Raw genomic sequence first — 24,625 nt, 5'->3', positions numbered from 1 at the left:
GAATCAGCTTTCAAGACCGATGACTGAGGACAAGGAGTTGTTCTGAAGAGTCGAGGAGCATCTCCTAGCCAGGTGGGCTGGGCCAAGGACCCTCCATGGAAGTTCATCAAGGGGCCACGTCAAGAAGTCCCATGATGCATAGGAGGAATATTTCAAAAGTGTTGTTGTTCAAGACAAGGACGCCTAATCCATGGAGGACTCCTCTCCAACGACATAGCCCAGTAGAACTCCTGTTATCCTAGGCCTCTAGTATATTATATAAATCGAGGCCAGGCTAGTCGATAGATCATATTCTAGATATTCATAACTATCATACACACATGATCTTGTGGTAGATCAACATGTACTCTGTACTCCCTTCAAATCAATACAATCAAAGTAGGACGTAGGGTATTATCTTTTCAGGAGAGCCCAAACCTGGGTAAATCTTGTGTCCCCAGTTACCATCATGTCAAGGCTACCGGCTCGACCCTCTACGCGAGATCTGTTGGATTTGACTCCATCACTCAATGCAGAGGAGGAACAACCACAGCTGTTTGCGCCTCAAGAGGAGCAGCGGTACAACATATAGCTCCTCGTGCAGCACCGACATGCAGAGGGACAGATCACTAGCATGCAGGTGAATGAGGATGCCGTTGTAGCCATGGTCGCGAGAACCCTGAAGGAAATATGCCCTAGAGGCAATAAAAAGTTGTTATTTATATTTCCTTATATCATGATAAATGTTTATTATTCATGCTAGAATTTTATTAACCGGAAACTTAGTACATGTGTGAATACATAGACGAACAGAGTGTCCCTAGTATGCCTCTACTTGACTAGCTCGTTATTCAAAGATGGTTAAGTTTCCTGACCATAGACATGTGTTGTCATTTGATGAACGGGATCACATCATTAGATAATGATGTGATGGACAAGACCATCCGTTAGCTTAGCATAATGATCGTTTAGTTTTAATGCTATTGCTTTCTTCATGACTTATACATATTCCTCTGACTATGAGATTATGTAACTCCCGAATGCCGGAGGAACACTTTGTGTGCTATCAAACGTCACAACGTAACTGGGTGATTATAAAGATGCTCTACAGGTGTCTCCGATGGTGTTTGTTGAGTTGGCATAGATCGAGATTAGGATTTGTCACTCCGTGTATCGCAGAGGTATCTCTTGGCCCTCTCGGTAATGCACATCACTATAAGCCTTGCAAGCAATGTGACTAATGAGTTGTTGTTATGCGGTTTGACCGATAAAGATCTTCGTAGAATATGTAGGAGCCAATGTGAGCATCCAGGTTCCGCTATTGGTTATTGATCGAAGATGTGTCTCGGTCATGTATACATAGTTCTCGAACCCGTAGGATCCGCACGCTTAACGTTCGATAACGATTTGTATTATGAGTTATGTGATTTGATGACCGAAGTCTGTTCGAGTCCCGAATGAGATCACGGACATGACGAGGAGTCTCGAAATGGTCGAGAGGTAAAGATTCATATATTGGAAGGTTGCATCGGACATCGGAATGGTTCTAAGTGATTCGGGCATTTTTCAGAGTACAGAGGGGTTACCGGAACCCCCCGAGGGAATATTGGACGTACATGGGCCATAGGGGAGATGGGAGGCAGCCCACAAGGGTTGGCCGCGCCCCCTCCCTATAGGGAGTCCGAATTGGACTTGGGAGGGGGCGCGCCTCCCTTACCATCTCCTCTTCCTCTCCCTTCCCTCTTTCCCCCTCTCCGAAAAAGGAAAGGGAGTCAAACTAGGATTGGGAGTCCTAGTTGGACTCCCCTCTTTGGCACGCCCCCTAGGACGGCCGCCTCCTCCCCTCCTCCTTTATATACGGGGGAGGGGGCACCCCAAAGGCACAACAAGTCTTCTCTTAGCTGTGCGGTGCCCCCCTCCATAGTTTAACACCTCGGTCATATCGTCGTAGTGCTTAGGCGAAGCCCTGCGCCGGTAACTTCATCATCACTGTCGCCACGCCGTCGTGCTGACGGAACTCTCCCTCGACCTCAACTGGACTAAGAGCTGAAGGGACATCATCGTGTTGAACGTGTGCTGAACACGGAGGTGCCGTAGGTTCGGTACTTGGATCGGTTGGATTGTGAAGACGTTCGACTACATCAACCGCGTTACTAAACGCTTCCGCTTTCGGTCTATGAGGGTACGTGGACACACTCTCCCGTCCCATTGCTATGCATCTCCTAGATAGATCTTGCGTGATCGTAGGATTTTTTTTTGAAATATTGCGTTCCCCAACAGTGGCCGATGATCTAGGTCTATGCGTAGATGTTATATGCACGAGTAGAACACAAAGAGTTGTGGGCGATAATAGTCATACTGCTTACCACCAACGTCTTACTTTCATTCAGCTGTATTATTGGATTAAGCAGCCTGGACCGACATTACATGACCGCGTTCATGAGACTGGTTCTACCGACGTGCTTCGCACACAGGTGGCTAGCGGGTGTCTATTTCTCCAAGTTTAGTTGAATCGAGTTTGACTATGGCCGGTCCTTGTTGAAGGTTAAAACATCACACTTGACGATAAATCGTTGTGGTTTTGATAAGTAGGTAAGAACGGTTCTTGCTAGAAGCCCGTAGCAGCCACGTAAAACTTGCAACAACAAAGTAGAGGACGTCTAACTTGTTTTTGCAGGGCATGTTGTGATGTGATATGGTCAAGACGTGATGAGGTATAAATTGTTGTATGAGATGATCATGTTTTGTAAAAGTTATCGGCAACTGGCAGGAGCCTTATGGTTGTTGCTTTATTATATGAAATGCAATCCGCCATGTAATTGCTTTACTTTATCACTAAGCGGTAGTGATAGTCATAGAAGCAATAGTTGGCGAGATGACAACGATGCTACGATGGAGATCAAGGTGTCAAGCTGGTGACGATGGAGATCATGACGGTGCTTTGGAGATAGAGATCAAAGGCACAAGATGATGATGGCCATATCATGTCACATATTTTGATTGCATGTGATGTTTATCCTTTATGCATCTTATTTTGCTTAGTACGGCGGTAGCATTATAAGATGATCCCTCACTAAATTTCAAGGTATAATTGTTCTCCCTAAGTATGCACCGTTGCTACAGTTCGTCGTGCCGAGACACCACGTGATGATCGGGTGTGATAAGCTCTATGTTCACATACAACGGGTGCAAGCCAGTTTTGCACGTGCATAATACTCGGGTTAAACTTGACGAGCCTAGCATATGCAGATATGGCCTCGGAACACTGAGACCGAAAGGTCGAACATGAATCATATAGTAGATATGATCAACATAGTGATGTTCACCATTGAAAACTACTCCATCTCACGTGATTATCGGACATGGTTTAGTTGATATGGATCACGTGATCATTTAGATGACTAGAGGGATGTCTATCTAAGTGGGAGTTCTTAAGTAATATGATTAATTGAACTTTAATTTATCAGGAACTTAGTACCTGATAGTTTTTGCATGTCTATGTTGTTATAGATCAATGGCCCGTGCTACCGTTCCCTTGAATTTTAAAGTGTTCCTAGAGAAAGCTAAGTTGAAAGATGATGGTAGCAACTACATGGACTGGGTCCGTAACTTGAGGATTATCCTCATTGCTGCACAGAAGAATTACGTCTTGGAAGCACCGCTAGGTGCAAGACCCGCTGCAGGAGCAATGATACGTCTCCAACGTATCTATAATTTTTGCTTGCTCCATGCTATATTATCTACTGTTTTGGACATTATTGGGCTTTATTATTCACTTTTATATTATTTTTGGGACTAACCTATTAACCGGAGGCCCAGCCCAGAATTCCTGTTTTTGCCTATTTCAGAGTTTCGCAGAAAAGGAATATCAAACGGAGTCCAAACGGAATGAAATCTTCGGGACGTGATTTTTAGGAAGAATATGATCCGGGAGACTTGGACCCTACGTCAAGAAACAAAGGAGGAGGCCACGAGGTAGGGGGGCGCGCCTACCCCCCAGGGCGCGCCGTCCACCCTCGTGGGCCCCCTGTTGCTCCACCGACGTACTCCTTCCTCCTATATATACCTACGTACCCCCAAACGATCAGATACGGAGCCAGAAACCTAATTCCACCGCCGCAACCTTCTGTACCCACGAGATCCCATCTTGGGGCCTGTTCCGGAGCTCCGCCGGAGGGGGCATCCATCACGGAGGGCTTCTACATCATCACCATAGCCCCTCCGATGAAGTGTGAGTAGTTTACCTCAGACCTTCGGGTCCATAGTTAGTAGCTAGATGGCTTCTTCTCTCTTTTTGGATCTCAATACAATGTTCTCCCCCTCTCTCGTGGAGATCTATTCGATGTAATCTTCTTTTTGCGGTGTGTTTGTTGAGACCGATGAATTGTGGGTTTATGATCAAGATTATCTATGAACAATATTTGAATCTTCTCTGAATTCTTTTATGTATGATTGGTTATCTTTGCAAGTCTCTTTGAATTATCAGTTTGGTTTGGCCTACTAGATTGATCTTTCTTGCAATGGGAGAAGTGCTTAGCTTTGGGTTCAATCTTGCGGTGTCCTTTCCCAGTGATAGTAGGGGCAGCAAGGCACATATTGTATTGTTGCCATCGAGGATAACAAGATGGGGTTTTTTTTATCATATTGCATGAATTTATCCCTCTACATCATGTCATCTTGCTTAAGGCGTACTCTGTTTTTATGAACTTAATACTCTAGATGCATGCTGGATAGCGGTCGATGAGTGGAGTAATAGTAGTAGATGCAGGCAGGAGTCGGTCTACTTGTCTCGGACGTGATGCCTATATATATGATCATACCTAGATATTCTCATAACTATGCTCAATTCTGTCAATTGCTCAACAGTAATTCGTTCACCCACCGTAAAATACTTATGCTCTCGAGAGAAGCCACTAGTGAAACCTATGGCCCCCGGGTCTATCTTCATCATATTAATCTTCCAACACTTAGTTATTTCCTTTGCCTTTTACTTTGCTTTTATTTTACTTTGCATCTTTATCACAAAAATACCAAAAATATTATCCTATCATATCTATCAGATCTCACTCTCGTAAGTGACCGTGTAGGGATTGACAACCCCTTATCGCGTTGGTTGCGAGGATTTATTTGTTTTGTGTAGGTACGAGGGACTCACGCGTAGCCTCCTACTGGATTGATACCTTGGTTCTCAAAAACTGAGGGAAATACTTCCGCTAGTTTGCTGCATCACCCTTTCCTCTTCAAGGGAAAACCAACGCAGTGCTCAAGAGGTAGCAAGAAGGATTTCTGGCGCCGTTGCCGGGGAGGTCTACGCAAATGTCAACATACCAAGTACCCATCACAATCCCTTATCTCCCGCATTACATTATTTTCCATTTGCCTCTCGTTTTCCTCTCCCCCACTTCACCCTTGCCATTTTATTCGCCCTCTCTTTTCCGTTCGTCCTTTTGTTTGCTCGTGTTGCCATGTGCCTTCTATATGCTTGCATCTTCACTTGCTGAAAATCTATTGATATGGATCCACTTAAAGTGTTCTACTTGGATCATCTTCGATCCTTATGCGCTCGTGCTGAAACCCCAACTAGCCTAGTTGACGGGAAATCTTTAGATGAGCATGCTCATTTTGTGCGTCATCGTTTGTCTGAAAAAGGGAAGCTCTTATGGTATCGTATAAATAGTTTGCTATGCTATGCTTGGAATCTTTGTGAAATTTGTGATTTTACTTGTTGCTCTAAGAACCCTAAAAAACACCTTCCCTACCTATGTGATTTCAATAATAATGAATTCTTATCTTCTTATGCAAAGGGTGTTTATAGCTACTATGATATCGAAAAAATTGAAGAATTTGTCGTTTTTAAGGGTGCTCATGAAGTTGCTTCTTTGATTGAAAAGTATGATTTTACTCTCAACAAATCTGAAAATTCCGTCATACTTAAATATTGCAATGAAAACCTTGCTCATAATGTCTATGTCCAAGAATTTATTGAAAGAATGACCGTTGCTTTGGAAGAAAATAATGATATGCATGAATCTATAGATAATGATGATTCCGATGATTTGGTTGAAATATCCCTTGATGAACATGATGCTTGCTATTCTTGTGGCCGATGCCAATATTTATGAAGACAAATTTGCTATAGTTCCTTATGTTAAGATTGTTGCTATTGCACCCATGCTTGATAGTTCCCTCGATGAAAAGCATGATTTCAATGATTTTACTATAAATTCTCTTGATGTCGATCGTGCTAATAGTATGCAAAACCCTAAGCTTGGGGATGCTAGTTTTGCTATGTCTACTACTTGTTGCAATGATCAGGATTGGGGAAATTCTTCTTAGATCTTGAAAATTTATTTAAGCCCCACGATGAATATGAGATTGATAATAGTGTTTGCAATAATATTGAAAGTGGGTTTGGAAGAGTGTCAACTTTAAATCCCACATATTTGGAGAATATTCAATCTTATGAAATTTTTGATAAAAGTGGGTTTGGAGAGCTCATGACTTTAGTTAATGATAATCCCACTATTTTGGAAGAGTGTCAACTTCGCATGCATGTGGATCGTGTTGAGAATATGTTATTTGGTAGCTATATTGTTGAATTTTCTTATGATCCTACATGTAATTATTATGAGAGAGGAAAATATGGTTATAGAAATTTTCATATTACTAAATTACCTCTCGTTATGTTGAGATTGCTATCGTTCCTTTCCGCTTCCTTGCATATGCTAGTTTTTGCTTGCTATGATAATTTGTTTTTCTATAAGATGCATATGCATAGGAAGTATGTTAGACTTAGATGTGTTTGTCACGTGTTTCATGATGCTCTCTTTGCGCTTCAATTCTTGTCTTTTATGAGAGCATCATTAAAATTATCAATGCCTAGCTAAAAGGCTTTAAAGGAAAGCGCTTGTTGGGAGACAACCCAATATTTTTACTTGCTGTTATTCAATAAATCTTTGATCTAGCCTCTGGTTAGATGTGTTTTTATGTTTTAATTAGTGTTTGTGCCAAGTTAAACCTATAGGATCTTCTTGGATGATAGTTATTTGATCTTGCAGAAATTTCCAGAAACTTTCTGTTCACGAAAACAATTGTTAAAAATCACCAGAACGTGATAAAATAGTGATTCAAATTGGTGCTGATCAATAAACAAATTGTCTAGATCGTCCTATTTTGGATGATTTTTTGGAGTTCCAGAAGTTTGCGTTAGTTACAGATTACTACAGACTGTTCTGTTTTTGACAGATTCTGTTTTTCGGTGTGTTGTTTGCTTATTTTGATGAATCTATGGCTAGTAAAATAGTTTATAAACCATAGAGAAGTTGGAATACATTAGGTTTAACACCAATATAAATAAAGAATGAGTTCATTACAGTAACTTGAAGTGGTCTTTTGTTTTCTTTCACTAACGGAGCTCACGAGATTTTCTGCTGAGTTTTGTGTTGTGAAGTTTTCAAGTTTTGGGTGAAAGATTTGATGGATTATGGAACAAGGAGTGGAAAGAGCCTAAGCTTGGGGATGACCATGGAACCCCCAAGATAATCTAAGGACACCTAAAAGCCAAAGCTTGGGGATGCCCCGGAAGGCATCCCCTCTTTCGTCTACTTCCATCGGTAACTTTACTTGGAGCTATATTTTTATTCACCACATGATATGTGTTTTGCTTGGAACGTCTTGTATGATTTGAGTCTTTGATTTTTAGTTTACCACAATCATCCTTGCTGTACACAACTTTTGAGAGAGCCATACATGATTTGGAATTTGTTAGAATACTCTATGTGCTTCGCTTATATCTTTTGAGTTACATAGTTTTGCTCTAGTACTTCGCTTATATCTTTTAGAGCACGGTGGTGGATTTGTTTTATAGAAACTATTGATCTCTCATGCTTCACTTAGATTATTGTGAGAGTCTTAAATAGCATGGTAATTTGCTTAAATAATCCTAATACGCTAAGCATTCAAGATTTGTAAGAATTCTTATGAGTGTGTTGAATACTAAGAAAAGTTTGATGCTTGATAATTGTTTTGAGATATAAAGATGGTGATATTAGAGTCATGCTAGTTGAGTAGTTGTGAATTTGAGAGATACTTCTGTTAAAGTTTGTGATTCCCGTAGCATGCACGTATGGTGAACAGTTATGTGATGAAGTCGGAGCATGATTTATTTATTGATTGTCTTCCTTATGAGTGGCGGTCGAGGACAAGCGATGGTCTTTTCCTACCAATCTATCCCCCTAGGAGCATGCGCGTAATACTTTGCTTTGATAACTTGTAGATTTTTGCAATAAGTATATGAGTTCTTTATGACTAATGTTGAGTCCATGGATTATACGCACCCTTCTTCCTTCCACCATTGCTAGCCTCTCTAATACCGCGCACTTTTTGCCGGTATCATACACCCACCATATACCTTCCTCAAAACAGCCACCATACCTAGCTATCATGGCATTTCCATAGCCATTCCGAGATATATTGCCATGCAATTACCACCGTTTCGTTTATTGTGACACGCTCCATCATTGTCATATTGATTTGCATGATCATGTAGTTGACATCGTATTTGTGGCAAAGCCACCGTTCATAATTCTTTCATACATGTCACTCTTGATTCATTGCATATCCCGGTACACCGCCGGAGGCATTCATATAGAGTCATATTTTGTTCTAAGTATCGAGTTGTAATTGTTGAGTTGTAAGAAAATAAAAGTGTGATGATCTTCATTTTTAGAGCATTGTCCCAAGTGAGGAAAAGGATGATGGAGACTATGATTCCCCCACAAGTCGGGATGAGACTCTGGACGAAAAAAAGAGGCCATAGAACAAGGAAGAAAAGGCCCAAATGAAAAAATGAGAGAAAAAGAGAGAAGGGACAATGTTACTATCCTTTTACCACACTTGTGCTTCAAAGTAGCACCATGATCTTCATGATAGAGAGTCTCTCATTTTGTCACTTTCATATACGAGTGGGAATTTTTCATTATAGAACTTGGCTTGTATATTCCAATGATGGGCTTCCTCAAAATGCCCTAGGTCTTCGTGAGCAAGCGAGTTGGATGCACACCCACTTAGTTTCTTTTGTTGAGCTTTCATATGCTTATAGCTCTAGTGCATCCGTTGCATGGCAATCCCTACTCACTCACATTGATATCTATTGATGGGCATCTCCATAGCCCGTTGATACGCCTAGTTGATGTGAGACTATCTTCTCCCTTTTTGTCTTCTCCACAACCACCATTCTATTCCACATATAGTGCTATGTCCATGGCTCACGCTCATGTATTGCGTGAAGATTGAAAAAGTTTGAGAATGTCAAAAGTATGAAACAATTGCTTGGCTTGTCATCGGGGTTGTGCATGATTTAAATACTTTGTGTGGTGAAGATAGAGCATAGCCAGACTATATGATTTTGTAGGGATAACTTTCTTTGGCCATGTTATTTTGAGAAGACATAATTGCTTTGTTAGTATGCTTGAAGTATTATTATTTTTATGTCAATATTAAACTTTTGTCTTGAATCTTTCGGATCTGAATATTCATACCACAATTAAGAAGAATTACATTGAAATTATGCCAAGTAGCACTCCACATAAAAAATTCTGTTTTTATCATTTACCTACTCGAGGACGAGCAGGAATTAAGCTTGGGGATGCTTGATACGTCTCCAATGTATCTATAATTTTTTTTATTGCTCCATGCTATATTATCTACTGTTTTGGACATTATTGGGCTTTATTATTCACTTTTATATTATTTTTGGGATTAACCTATTAACCGGAGGCCCAGCCCAGAATTGCTGTTTTTTGCCTATTTGAGAGTTTCGCAGAAAAGGAATATCAAACGGAGTCTAAACGGAACGAAACCTTCGGGAACGTGATTTTTAGGAAGAATATGATCCGGGAGACTCGGACCCTACGTCAAGAAACAAAGGAGGAGGCCACGAGGTAGGGGGGCGCGCCTACCCCCCAGGGCGCGCCCTCCACCCTCGTGGGCCCCCTGTTGCTCCACCGACATACTCCTTCCTCCTATATATACCTACGTACCCCCAAACGATCAGATACGGAGCCAAAAACCTAATTCCACCGCCGCAACCTTCTGTACCCACGAGATCCCATCTTGGGGCCTGTTCCGGAGCTCCGCCGGAGGGGGCATCCATCACGGAGGGCTTCTACATCATCACCATAGCCCCTCCGATGAAGTGTGAGTAGTTTACCTCAGACCTTCGGGTCCATAGTTAGTAGCTAGATGGCTTCTTCTCTCTTTTTGGATCTCAATACAATGTTCTCCCCCTCTCTCGTGGAGATCTATTCGATGTAATCTTCTTTTTGCGGTGTGTTTGTTGAGACCGATGAATTGTGGGTTTATGATCAAGATTATCTACGAACAGTATTTGAATCTTCTCTGAATTCTTTTATGTATGATTGGTTATCTTTGCAAGTCTCTTCGAATTATCAGTTTGGTTTGGCCTACTAGATTGATCTTTCTTGCAATGGGAGAAGTTCTTAGCTTTGGGTTCAATCTTACGGTGTCCTTTCCCAGTGACAGTAGGGGCAGCAAGGCACGTATTGTATTGTTGCCATCGAGGATAACAAGATGGGGTTTTTATGATGTTGCATGAATTTATCCCTCTACATCATGTCATCTTGCTTAAGGCGTTACTCTGTTTTTATGAACTTAATACTCTAGATGCATGCTGGATAGCGGTCGATGAGTGGAGTAATAGTAGTAGATGCAGGCAGGAGTCGGTCTACTTGTCTCGGACGTGATGCCTATATATATGATCATACCTAGATATTCTCATAACTATGCTCAATTCTTTCAATTGCTCAACAGTAATTCGTTCACCCACCGTAAAATACATATGCTCTCGAGAGAAGCCACTAGTGAAACCTACGGCCCCCGGGTCTATCTTCATCATATTAATCTTCCAACACTTTGTTATTTCCTTTGCCTTTTACTTTGCTTTTATTATAATTTGCATCTTTATCACAAAAATACCAAAAATATTATCCTATCATATCTATCAGATCTCACTCTCGTAAGTGACCGTGTAGGGATTGACAACCCCTTATCGCGTTGGTTGCAAGGATTTATTTGTTTTGTGTAGGTACGAGGGACTTGTGCGTAGCCTCCTACTGGATTGATACCTTGGTTCTCAAAAACTGAGGGAAATACTTACGCTACTTTGCTGCATCACCCTTTCCTCTTCAAGGGAAAACCAACGCAGTGCTCAAGAGGTAGCAAGCAACTCCGGACGTTATGAACGTCTGGCAGAGCAAAGCTGATGACTACTCGATAGTTCAGTGTGCCATGCTTTACGGCTTAGAATTGGGACTTCAATGATGTTTTGAACGTCATGGAGCATATGAGATGTTCCAGGAGTTGAAGTTAATATTTCAAGCAAATGCCCGAGTTGAGAGATATGAAGTCTTCAATAAGTTCTATAGCTGCAAAATGGAGGAGAATATTTCTGTCAGTGAACACATACTCAGAATGTCTGGGCACCACAACCACTTGACTCAACTCGGAGTTAATCTTCCTGATGATAGTGTCATTGACAGAGTTCTTCAATCACTGCCACCAAGCTATAAAGGCTTCGCGGTGAACTATAATATGCAAGGGATGGAAAAGACTATTCCCGAGCTCTTCGCGATGCTAAAGGCTATGGAGGTAGAAATCAAGAAGGAGCATCAAGTATTGATGGTTAACAAGACCACTAGTTTCAAGAAAAAGGGCAAAGGGAAGAATGGGAACTTCAAGAAGAACGGCATGCAAGTTGCCGCTCAAGTGAAGAAGCCCAAGTCTGGACCTAAGTCTGAAACTAAGTGCTTCTACTGCAAAGGGACTGGTCACTGGAAGCGGAACTGCCCCAAGTATTTGGCGGATAAGAAGGATGGCAAAGTGAAAGGTATATTTGATATACATGTTATTGATGTGTGCCTTACTAATGCTCGTAGTAGCGCCTGGGTATTTGATACTGGTTCTGTTGGTCATATTTGCAATTTGAAACAGGAGCTACGCATTAAATGAAGATTGGCTAAGGATGAGGTGGCGATGCGCGTGGGAAATGGTTCCAAGGTTGATGTGACCGCCGTCGGCACGTTACCTCTACATCTACCGTCGGGATTAGTTTTAGACCTGAATAATTGTTATTTGGTGCCAGCGTTGAGCATGAACATTATATCTTGATCTTGTTTGATGCGAGACGGTTATTCATTTAAATCAGAGAATAATGGTTGTTATATTTATATGATTAATATATTTTATGGTCATGCACCCTTGATGAGTGGTCTATTTTTGTTGAATCTCGATTGTAGTGATACACATGTTCATAATATTGAAGCCAAAAGATGCAAAGTTAATAATGATAGTGCAACTTATTTGTGGCACTGCCGTTTAGGTCATATTGGTGTAAAGCGCATGAAGAAACTCCATGCTGATGGGCTTTAAGAATCACTTGATGCTTGCGAACCATGCCTCATGGGCAAGATGACTAAGACTCTGTTCTCCGGAACAATGGAGCGAGCAACTGACTTGTTGGAAATAATACATAGTGATGTATGCGGTTCGATGAGTGTTGAGGCTCGCGGCGGGTATCATTATTTTCTGACCTTCATAGATGATTTGAGCAGATATGGGTATATCTACTTAATGAAACATAAGTCTGAAACATTTGAAAAGTTCAAAGAATTTCAGAGTGAAGTGGAAAATCATCGTAACAAGATAATAAAGTGTCTACGATCTGATCGTGGAGGAGAATATTTGAGTTATGAGTTTGGTCTTCATTTGAAACAATGTGGAATAGTTTCGCAACTCACGCCACCTTGAACACCACAGCGTAATGGTGTGTCCGAACGTCGTAACCGTACTTTATTAGATATAGTGCGATCTATGATGTCTCTTACTGATTTACCGTCGTCGTTTTGCGGTTATGCTTTAGAGACGGCTGCATTCATGTTAAATAGGGCACCATCTAAATCCGTTGAGATGACACCATATGAACTGCGGTTTGGCAAGAAACCTAAGCTGTCGTTTCTTAAAGTTTGGGGCTGCAATGCTTACGTGAAAAAGCTTCAACCTGATAAGCTTGAACCCAAATCGGAGAAATGTGTCTTCATAGGATACCCAAAAGAGACTGTTGGGTAACCTTCTATCACAGATCCGAAGGCCAGATATTCGTTGCTAAGACTGGATCCTTTCTAGAGAAGGAGTTTCTCTCGAAAGAAGTGAGTGGGAGGAAAGTAGAACTTGATGAGGTAATTGTACCTTCTCCCGAATTGGGAAGTAGTTCATCACATAAATTAGTTCCAGTGATTCCTACACCAATTAGTGAGGAAGCTAATGATGATGATCATGAAACTTCAGATCAAGTTACTACCGAACCTCGTAGGTCAACCAGAGTACGATCCGCACCAGAGTGGTACGGTAATCCTGTTCTGGAGGTCATGTCACTTGACCATGACGAACCTACGAACTATGAGGAAGCGATGATGAGCCCAGTTTCCGCAAAATGGCTTGAGGCCATGGAATCTGATATGGGATCCATGTATGAGAACAAAGTGTGGACTTTGGTTGACTTGCCTGATGATCGGCAAGCCATAGAGAATAAATGGATCTTCAAGAAGAAGACTGATGCTGACGGTAATGTTACTGTCTACAAAGCTCGACTTGTTGCGAAAGGTTTTCGACAAGTTCAAGGAGTTGACTACTATGAGACCTTCTCACCCGTAGCGATGCTTAAGTCTATCCGAATCATGTTAGCAATTGCCGCATTTTATGATTATGAAATTTGGCAAATGGATGTCAAAACTGCATTCCTTAATGGATATCTTAAAGAAGAGTTGTATATGATGCAAACAGAAGGTTTTGTCGATCCAAAAGGTGCTAACAAAGTGTGCAAGCTCCAGCGATCCATTTATGGACTGGTGCAAGCCTCTCGGAGTTGGAATATACGCTTTGATAGTGTGATCAAAGCATATGGTTTTATACATACTTTTGGAGAAGCCTGTATTTACAAGAAAGTGAGTGGGAGCTCTGTAGCATTTCTAATATTATATGTGGATGACATATTGTTTATTGGAAATAATACAGAATTTCTGGATAGCATAAAAGGATACTTGAATAAGAAATTTTCAATGAAAGACCTCGGTGAAGCTGCTTATATATTGGGCATCAAGATCTATAGAGATAGAACAAGACGCTTAATTGGACTTTCACAAAGCACATACCTTGATAAAGTTTTGAAGAAGTTCAAAATGGATCAGTCAAAGAAAGGGTTCTTGCCTGTGTTACCAGGTGTGAAGTTGGACTCAATGCCCGACCACTGCAGAAGATAGAGAGAAAATGAAAGTCATTCCCTATGCTTTAGGCATAGGTTCTATCATGTATGCAATGCTGTGTACCAGACCTGATGTGTGCCTTGCTATAAGTTTAGCAGGGAGGTACCAAAGTAATCCAGGAGTGGATCACTGGACAGCGGTCAAGAACATCCTGAAATACCTGAAAAGGACTAAGGATATGTTTCCCGTTTATGGAGGTGACAAAGAGCTCGTTGTAAATGGTTACATCGACGCAAGCTTTGACACTGATCCGGATGACTTTAAGTCGCAAACCGGATACGTATTTATATTGAATGGTGGAGCTGTCAGTTGGTGCAGTTCCAAGCAGAGCGTCGTGGCGGGATCTACGTGTGAAGCGGAGTATATGGCTGCTTCGGAAGCAGCAAATGAAGGACTCTGGATGAAGGAGTTCATATCCGATCTAGGTGTAATACCTAGTGCATCGGGTCCAATGAAAATCTTTTGTGACAATACTGGAGCAATAGCCTTGGCGAAGGAGTCAAGATTTCACAAGAGAACTAAACACATCAATAGACGCTTCAATTCCATCCACGATCAAGTCAAGGAGGGAGACATAGAGATTTGCAAAATACATACGGATCTGAATGTTGCAGGCCCCCGTTGACTAAGCCTCTCTCACGAGCAAAACATGATCAGCACCAAGACTCCATGGGTGTTAGAATCATTACTATGTAATCTAGATTATTGACTCTAGTGCAAGTGGGAGACTGAAGGAAATATGCCCTAGAGGCAATAATAAAGTTGTTATTTATATTTCCTTATATCATGATAAATGTTTATTATTCATGCTAGAATTGTGTTAACCGGAAACTTAGTACATGTGTGAATACATAGACAAACAGAGTGTCCCTAGTATGTCTCTACTTGACTAGCTCGTTAATCAAAGATGGTTAAATTTCCTGACCATAGACATGTGTTGTCATTTGATGAACGGGATCACATCATTAGAGAATGATGTGATGGACAAGACCCATCCGTTAGCTTAGCATAATGATCGTTTAGTTTTATTGCTATTGTTTTCTTCATGACTTATACATATTCCTCTAACTACGAGATTATGCAACTCCCGAATACCGGAGGAACACTTTGTGTACTATCAAACGTCACAACGTAACTAGGTGATTATAAAGATGCTCTACATGTGTCTCCGATGGTGTTTGTTGAGTTAGCATAGATCGAGATTAGGATTTGTCACTCCGAGTATTGGAGAGGTATCTCTGGGCCCTCTCGGTAATGCACACCACTATAAGCCTTGCAAGCAATGTGACTAATGAGTTAGTTACGGGATGATGCATTACGGAACGAGTAAAGAGACTTGCCGGTAATGAGATTGAACTAGGTATGAAGATACCGACGATCGAATCTCGGGCAAGTAACATACCGATGACAAAGGGAATAACGTATGTTGTTATGCGGTTTGACCGATAAAGATCTTCGTAGAATATGTAGGAGCCAATATGAGCATCCAGGTTCCGCTATTGCTTATTGACCGAATATGTGTCTCGGTCATGTTTACATAGTTCTCGAACCCGTAGGGTCCGCACGCTTAACGTTCGATGATGATTTGTATTATGAGTTATGTGATTTGATGACCGAAGTCTGTTCGGAGTCCCGGATGAGATCACAGACATGGCGAGGAGTATCGAAATGGTCGAGAGGTAAAGATTCATATATTGGAAGGTTGCATTCGAACATCGGAATGGTTCCGAGTGATTCGGGCATTTTTTCGGAATACCGAGGGGTTACCGGAACCCCCCGGGGGAATATGGGGCCTACATGGGCCATAGGGGAGAGGGGAGGCTGCCCACAAGGGGTGGCCGCGCCCCCTCCCTATAGGGAGTCTGAATTGGACTAGGGAGGGGAGCGCACCCCCTACCTTCTCCTCTTCCTCTCCCTTCCCTCTTCCCCCCTCTCCGGAAAAGGAAAGGGAGTCCAACTAGGATTGGGAGTCCTAGTTGGACTCCCCCTCTTTGGCGCGCCCCTAGGCCGGACGCCTCCTCCCCTCCTCCTTTATATACGGGGGAGGGGGGCACCCCAAAGGCACAACAAGTCTTCTCTTAGCCGTGTGCGGTGCCCCTCTCCACAGTTTAACACCTCGGTCATATCGTTGTAGTGCTTAGGCGAAGCCCTCCGCCGGTCACTTCATCATCACCGTCGCCACGCCGTCGTGCTGACGGAACTCTCCCTCGACCTCAACTGGATCAAGAGCTCGAGTGATGTCATCGTGATGAACGTGTGAACACGGAGGTGCCGTACGTTCGGTACTTGGATCAGTTGGATCGTGAAGACGTTTGACTACATCAACCGCGTTACTAAACACTTCCGCTTTCGGTCTACGAGGGTACGCGGACACACTTCCCCGTCTCATTGCTATGCATTTCCTAGATAGATCTTGCGTGATAGTAGGAATTTTTTTGAAATACTACGTTCCCCAACAAACCCGACCTTCGTGGATGAGCGGCGGGCACTGTATGAGTCCATCCACATTGCCCGCGACATCCGCTGTGAGTGGTGGCGACCGTGCGTCATGGCAGCAGAGTGCGACACCCTATTCGATGAGATCAAGGCGAAGGCGGACGTAGAGACGACGTAGGCGATCGTGGGCGGGAATGTTTCCAACGTCAGCAGCTCCGCGTCCTTCGCACCGGTCCACACTGGCCAAGAGCCTGGTGCATCCACGTCACCACGACCGGAGATGTCCATGGCCGGGCTGCGGACCGCGGAGGGGGAAGAGTAAGACATGGGAGACGGAACCGTCTAGGTCCGGCAAAGATCATGTCCGCTTTCATTTAATGAAAATTTAGACTAGGATAGCTTTTGGTATGTTAAAGAAATGCATGTCCGCTTTCATTTAATGAAAATTTCAAACTTTTTATGAATTCAGTCCGGTTTAAATGTAAATCATCCGGTTTGCATTAAATTTGGTTTTTGTCGAAAAAGGGAATATATTAATATCGCGAAGATACCAATTACACCCAGCCTCTGCACCAACAAGATGTCATAAAGACACCCAGGATGCACACAGTCCGAAAAGAAAAAAAAGAAAGGAAAAAATTCAAAGGCCTCGCGACAATGATCAACTCCTCTTAGCAGTAGAACATAAACCACCACCAAAGACAACACCTGAAAAACATAATAGGTCTCGAAAATTGACGCCTTAAAAAAGAAAACAGTGCAGAAGCACCGTCGTCGCCCGATCCAAGATCTTAGGTTTTCACCTGGAGGAAGTCTGAGCTCTCAAAACTATACAATTAGCAATGCAATTGCTAGGCATAACTAATGAAGGTTAGACCTTATGTTTTCACCCTCAAAGTCATCCGGCACCTGAGGAGCACCACCAAAAATAAAATCCTTTAATGTTGCCGCCCTCACTTGTCACTGCTGCTTCTAAGAGTTATCAAACACCTGGCTGACTCCCGCCTCCAAGGCCCCCTCCGCCTTACTGTTCTTCCATCTCAGTTACCATGACCATCTACATTGCTGTCTACGCCATGGAAATCGAGATATCGACATGTCCCATGGTATCAACAAGCAGTAGAGCTTCGTATCGTGCCCTCATGGAGCCGTGTAGGCTGATATGCACGCGCACAACTGTATTCTATCCGATTTAGATATCCTTGGGCTAGATCTCCGGCAGCAGTTCCGGAACACATCGACAGCCAGATCGAAGAGGACAGATCATGCAAATCATTGCCGTGATGCGATAAGAGCACTAGGACCGCCACCACACCATTGTCTCCACCACGCCGATGCCATCGCTACCACGATGGAGAACACTGGCCCGCCCTGCCCACATCCCGCGCCACCGGCTGAAGACGGACGCCAAATCAGGATCCGTCGCCACCCCTCGCCTGCACGATCCGCCACCTCGAAGCCCGCCGTGCACCGCCGGTCCCGAGCACCGCCGCCGTGGGGATCCGCCGCCGCACCATCGCGACCCTCGCCATCGCAGTGTCCCGGCCTAGCGGCACCTCCCCATGGCGGAGGCCCTGCACAAAAGGCAAAACGCCCCGCCGCTGCCTAAACTCTAAACAATCCGCTGGCCAGGCTTTGCCCGACCGCGTCCTTTGGCGGCGGCGAGGGAGGAGGGAGGGAGAAGGAGGGTGTTGGCGGCGGCGAGAGCGCCCTGCCCGTCGCCCACGGGACCGACGTGGGAGGGTACGTGAAATTTGTTTGGTTTATTCAATTCATGTTTGAAATGTGGACGGATGTTTCGGGACACGGCGTTGGATGGCCTTCTCCTGTATTCATGTCCACCGACACATCTGGATGGATTCATGGACGGATGAGTTTGATTTAGGGGACCGTGTTGGAGGTGCCCTTACAGTACATCCTGTAAGACGGGAAACAGTCTGAATCTTGGAGAGAACAATCATGTCAGATAACCAAAGCATTGTTAGGAAATAAACCACGAGTGTGTCATGGTGTGTGTGCCAGGGTCAGTCGCGTGCGTGTGTGCGTGGATGGCGCGTGAGTCCGAGCTCATGTCCGTGTCCATCTAGCGGCTAGGTCATGCGGCGATGGTTGTTAGTTGCAGCGAGCGCAGCGGATGCATGATGGTGACGAGGTGTAGCGGAGGAGCAGGTTGCTCACCGTGTTAGAAGCCCGGATCACCAGGATGGATATGCCTGCATGGCCCGACGTGCTGTTGGTGCATGCATGGTCGTGTCATGGTGGAGTTGCCGTGATGTAGCCATTGGAAAGAGGGAAAAGATTTGGGCGTTCGTGCACCGGCCGGAAAAATCCTCGTGTCCAGTGTGTCTCCTTTCTCCTACCTCTGTCCGTGAGTGAGCTGAGAGAAAGAGAGCAGCTAGGCTCGGCAACAACAATTGGTATCAGAGCTGGTTCATCTTGGGTGTCGTCCCCTTGCCGGTGGCATGCCGGCGGTGGCGGCGTTCGCCGGCGGCTGCGCGGTGAAGCTCCGGGCCGTGTGTCGGCCTGTGGAGGTGCACGGCGTTGCAGCAGCCATGGCGGACGCGGAGGCGGCGCGTGGTGAGTCCACGGCGTGTGGTGTGGTCGGGCTCGTCGGGCGCGTCGGGTGCGCGCGGGACGTGCGGGACACACCGGTGCGGTTGGGCTCGTCGGGCGCGTCGGATGCGCGCGGGACGTGCGAGACGCCGAGGGACGTCAGGCGTGTGTCGCCGGCGGAGGAGGAGCTCGGCGTATGTCGCCGGAGACGTGACGGAGCACGGTGGGACCGGCGTCAATGCGCCAGGTCGGGTCCGCGGGCTGGGTCACGGTCGTGGCGACATCGACGACGGGAGCTACACCAACTCTGACGACGACGACATCATGGTTTAGGGATAGTATGTTAGGAAATAAACCACGAGTGTGTCATGGTGTGTGTGCCAGGGTCAGTCGCGTGCGTGTGTGCGTGGATGGCGCGTGAGTCCGAGCTCATGTCCGTGTCCATCCAGCGGCTAGGTCATGCGGTGATGGTTGTTAGTTGCAGCGAGCGCAGCGGATGCATGATGGTGACCAGGTATAGCGGAGGAGCAGGTTGCTCACCGTGTTAGAGGACCGGATCACCAGGATGGATATGCCTGCATGGCCCGACGTGCTGTTGGTGCATGCATGGTCGTGTCATGGTGGAGTTGCCGTGATGTAGCCATTGAAAAGAGGGAAAAGATTTGGGCGTTCGTGCGCCCGTGGCGGCGTTCGTGCGCCGGCCGGAAAAATCCTTGTGTCCAGTGTGTCTTCTTTCTCCTACCTCTGTCCGTAAGTGAGCTGAGAGAAAGAGAGCAGCCAGGCTCGGCAACAACAAGCATTTGTGCTCGTCTGCAGATTGGCACTAGAGTTCTCGCTTCTGAAGGTGTACCTATTATTTTGGGTCGATGGTTGGATAAAATTGACAGGACTATTGATTCTTTCTTTTTAGTTAGAAGACTATTGGTACTGCTACGCATGCACTGACGCACCCTTATAAAATAATAATCTAGAATCATTATATAAAAAGACATGAAGGCCTGCAGATTACATATAGACGTGATAGATACAAGTAACTATCACATTCTCGCTCTAAAAAAGAATACATGTATTCACCCGTGATAATAACTACAGTATAGTAGTTAACAATATAAAAGCTCGTATGTGCGCGCGGCAGCTGATCAATATATGCGTTCAAGCCATGAGACCGGCCGCCAGTAGGGCGACGAGGCCAAATCCTGCTGTGGCACCGACGGAGGTAGCGGCGTTGGAGGGCGGCGCCGGGGGAGAGTTGCTCGCGCCAGGACCTGCAGCTGGCATGGGTGACGACGGCGAGGAGGAGCCCGAGGCGACGTCGATCACGACCTTCATGCTGGCGGCGGCGGTGGGGCTGCAATGGCTAGGGACGCCACAGATGAAGTATCGGGTGCCGGTGGCGTTGAGGGTGATGACGTCGTTGCCCGAGGCCAAGGTGTTGATGGCGCCGTCGGTGCTGCAGGAGTCGTAGCCGGCCTTGCTGACCTCGACCAAGTTGTGCGCCGGGGTCGAGTACTTGAAGACGATGTCATCACCCACGTTGAACTTCTTGCCGGACACCCAGCTGCTGTAGTCGGTGCTAAGGGTCCAACCGCCCTGATCGCCGACGTTGTAGGTTACCGCTGACGCGGTGCCTAGTAAGACGGCCATCGCGGCCACGGCGAGGAGGGTGATCTTCATGGCAGCCATTGATTGCGGCTGGAACCGGAAGGAGGAATGCAAAGCAGAGGAGGTAGAAGGCTGATGCTTAGCGGGGGCTGGGGTTGCTGCTGTGCTTGTGCTGCCGCGCGCTTTATATACAACCAAGCGCCCAGCGAGATGGGTTGGTGGAATGGCATTTGGATATTGGATTTTGGGGTTGAGTAGTCATGTGCGTTTGAACAAAAGCCAGTACTAGTATTATACTACTGCACTACTAGTAGGTACCTGGTCATACGCGGCCGGGCTTGGGTTGGTGGCCTGCTGAGTGCTGACCTCTTCACAGTTAGTTGTGGCTCATGCTGGAGCAACCTTTGACTCTCTGGCTCGTGTAGCCGCGCAATGGAATGCCGCTCGTACCTTCGTCCACAACCTGGACCTCGGTCTTCCTTCCAGATAGCATGTGCCGGTCTCCTTCTAGATCTAGGCGAGGGTTTCGTGCATGGAAGACGAAGGTATTATCTCCTGCGTAGAAATTTTAGCATGAGTTTTGCAGATAGGAGTATTTATCTGGAATCTATTTTTATCTACTACCCGATAGTAAATAAATTTATCTTGGTTCGTCATGCTATTTCGCAGAAAATTGTCTGATTTATCTGATAATCAATCCATGGTCTAGTTTTAATTTCAATTTTCGCTTTTACAGAAAACCAGCAGATGTTTCTGGTAATAAACCTGCAGGTTAGTTTTAAGTCAGATTCTCGTCTTTGCTGGAAACCCTAAGATAATTAGGTTAATCAACCTGCAATACATATTAAATGCTTTTTAAAATATCTATGTCTTTTAAACTCTAATTCCAAATTTAACTTGTCATGTATGGAATTTCATTACAAAAATGTGTATAATTTTAATACAATGTTATTTTACCTGTTAAAAATTCTTTTTCGGGTGCAACCTTAATCAATAGTGCATGATCCGTTTTTTTTTCATACTGGTACAGATCCATATTGAAAATGAACACCTTAGTAAAATCCGGATTGGAGACGAAAAAACCATCTATAACTAAGGTGCCTCGCCAAAACCTCACAGAAAAAAGTAGATTTCTCATCTTATGTCACAAGAGAGATGCCTTAGGATTGACAACATTCAAACGCATTGTCATTATGTGAGCACTTAGGCCACCGTCGGCACGGGTGGGAAGGGGGATACGTGACAACACAGATGGGATGCCATGCGTGGAAAGAAAGGATATGGACCAATCGGAGTCTTGACTCATTGTCGGAGTAAATGACAACTGGTAGCCTCATCTGCTCCCCATGGCGATTCAAGACATCGGGGCCGGCTGCACCCCTCAAGCCTCAAGGACGAAGAGCCGCCTTCTTGGGGCCGGCTGGTCCAAGCGGCCGGCTGCTAGAGGGCCGTCCTTAGAAGAGAGCCATGAGACGGGCCGACTCCTAGCAAGCGGCCTCCAGAGAGGTCGGATCCTAGCGGGCGCCCCCCTCCGTTCCCTTGAAGTTTGCACCACATTATAACGACGAGATGGGGCGTGGCTACACTGCAGCCTGCCACCCCCGAATCCAGGGCGGAGCGTGGCCACAGTGCAGCGTATTGGGCGGGACATCCCTCGCCCGGCGTGACACTTTTGCCACGCAGCCCATGACATCACCCATGGAAGAGGAGGCCATGCTCCCACTACGGACTGTCGGTACGGCTCGCAGGCGGCGGGCCCTACCTGTCCGTGAGAGACCGACTCCTGACCAGTCGGCACAGGGGAGGCCAGCTCCCTACCAGGCGGCCCTCCCCCTCCCTCAAAGTCTGTGCACAATTAATCGAAAGAGACGGGGAATGGCTACAGTGATCGCCTGCCAGGCGGCGGGACTGTAGCCACGCACTCCCCGACAAAGCACACATCATCAGTGGCATTGCCACAGTACTAAGCAGTCGGCAGGACCCGCAAGCGGCGGGCGCGGCCTGTCGATGAAGTACGAGACAGCCGGCGGGACCCACCAGGCAGCGGGCCCGAGTGGCCGACGAAGAAGCCAGCGACCGTAGAAACTGACAGTCGGGTCCTACACCCGGCTAGATTACCAATGTACCCCTGGGGGGTAGGCCTATATAAACCCCCCGGGGCACCCATGCAAAGGGTTCAGCCTCATAGAGATTACACACACACATAGAGAGAGTGAAGCTAGGGCTAGCCTTGTTCTTCTTCCTCCTCTAGAGAGACAGCTCAAGGAGCAAGCTTGTAGCCACCCTTGTGGAGATAGTGATCATGCGGAGACCCCGTAGAGCAGGACTAGGGGTGTTATCTCCTAGGAGAGCCCCGAACCTGGGTAAAGTTCGCCGGTGTACGTGTCTACGCCTCATCCCGTTTCCTGGCACGGGCGACGTCTTACTATCCCCCACCATGATAAGCCATCCTTTGGCATATGTCGCACGACACCCCCGACATTTGGCGCCCACCGTGGGTTTAGGTGCACCGTCGTCCGGAGATCTGTTCTGGACGGGAACCTTGTTCCTCCCTAGCGAGCGCAGCCAGCCCGACACGCCCGATGGCGTTTGCGCCGACGCGATGCATGGCGGTGAGCTCGCCTGCGCGGCGAGCTGTCTCGCTGACCTCATCGGCGAGATCCGCCTCTCTGAAGAGCCCGCGCCCGACGCAGGAGCAGCCAGCTCCGAGAGCTGCCTCGTCGACCTCCTTGACAAGCTTGACATCGCCAATGAGCCGGCCTCTGACCTAGAGTCGATCGGCTCCACCGACCCGATGCTTGTCGACTCCGACACGGCATCCCTTGACGCCTTCCCCACCAATGTGGTGATCATCGACGACCCACTCCCTCGCGCCGACAGCGTCGGCAGCACCGTCACGGAGGTGCTCGTCATCAGCCACGACAGAGCCTCTGGTGGGGCTGCCCAAGACCCATTGCAGGCGGCGATGCGGGACCTGTCCACTCCCATCGCGGCAGACGCCGATGCCGAGACGCTAGAAGCCCACCGCGTCTCGCTCGTCGAGAACGCCAAGAAGTTGGCTACCATGAGACGCCTCTCCGAGGCCTACCAGCGCGAGATCGACCGCGCTGTTGGCGGCACGCCGGCTGCTGGCGGGCCCAGCCACGTAGGCACGGTCCGACAGCGTGGTGCTGCCGTCGCCAGCATGTTTGGGGTAGACTGCCCTGTTTACGCCACGCCCGTGGAGAACATACGAGCTACCCAGGCGGTAGCAGACGAGATGGATCACCTGGAGGGTGACGAGCGACGCTGCATGGCGGAGCGCGTCCAGCAGCTCCTCGACGCGGCTGCCGCACAACAAGAGGCCGGCTGCCGCGTAGAAGAACCCGACCAGTGGGTTGAGAACCTTCCCCCTCGCCGAGAGCAAGGCGTGACCTCCCGGACGCCGACTGGTGGCATCCGCGACAGACGAGACCGAGAGCCGGCTGCTAGCCGCAGCCGCACACGCCTCACCATCGAGCGCGATCAAGACGGCTGCCCACGAGCAGTGGAACGACGGGATGACTATCCGCCTCCTTCTCCTCCTCCTCGCGGGGAGAGGCGCGCCTCCCCGCCGCCTGTTGAGCACCTGACACTCGGCAACCGGCTGGGCCGCCGAGAAGGAGTCGGAGAGAATGATGCACGCAATCAGATCGACCGCCTTGCTCGATCCCTGACACTAGGAGAAGAAGACGCAATGG

General features: G+C 46.5%; 1 protein-coding gene across 1 annotated transcript; it reads right to left on the bottom strand.

The window, feature by feature from the left end:
• Positions 1-20,184: 20,184 nt before the first annotated feature.
• On the bottom strand, positions 20,185-21,075 carry LOC109779074 (mavicyanin-like). The gene has a single exon (XM_020337671.4). It carries the CDS (start codon positions 20,985-20,987, stop codon positions 20,457-20,459), a length of 531 nt encoding a protein of 176 aa, XP_020193260.1. The 5' UTR covers positions 20,988-21,075; the 3' UTR covers positions 20,185-20,456.
• Positions 21,076-24,625: the final 3,550 nt, after the last annotated feature.

The sequence above is a fragment of the Aegilops tauschii genome, chromosome 4, assembly GCF_002575655.3.
Source record: "Aegilops tauschii subsp. strangulata cultivar AL8/78 chromosome 4, Aet v6.0, whole genome shotgun sequence".
Classification (NCBI taxonomy): Eukaryota; Viridiplantae; Streptophyta; class Magnoliopsida; order Poales; family Poaceae; genus Aegilops; species Aegilops tauschii.
This window is presented reverse-complemented; position numbering and strand designations above follow the sequence as displayed.

Coding starts and splice junctions, on each gene's coding strand:
- LOC109779074 (XM_020337671.4), bottom strand. CDS start 20,987: ATGGCTGCCATGAAGATCACCCTCCTCGCCGTGGCCGCGATGGCCGTC.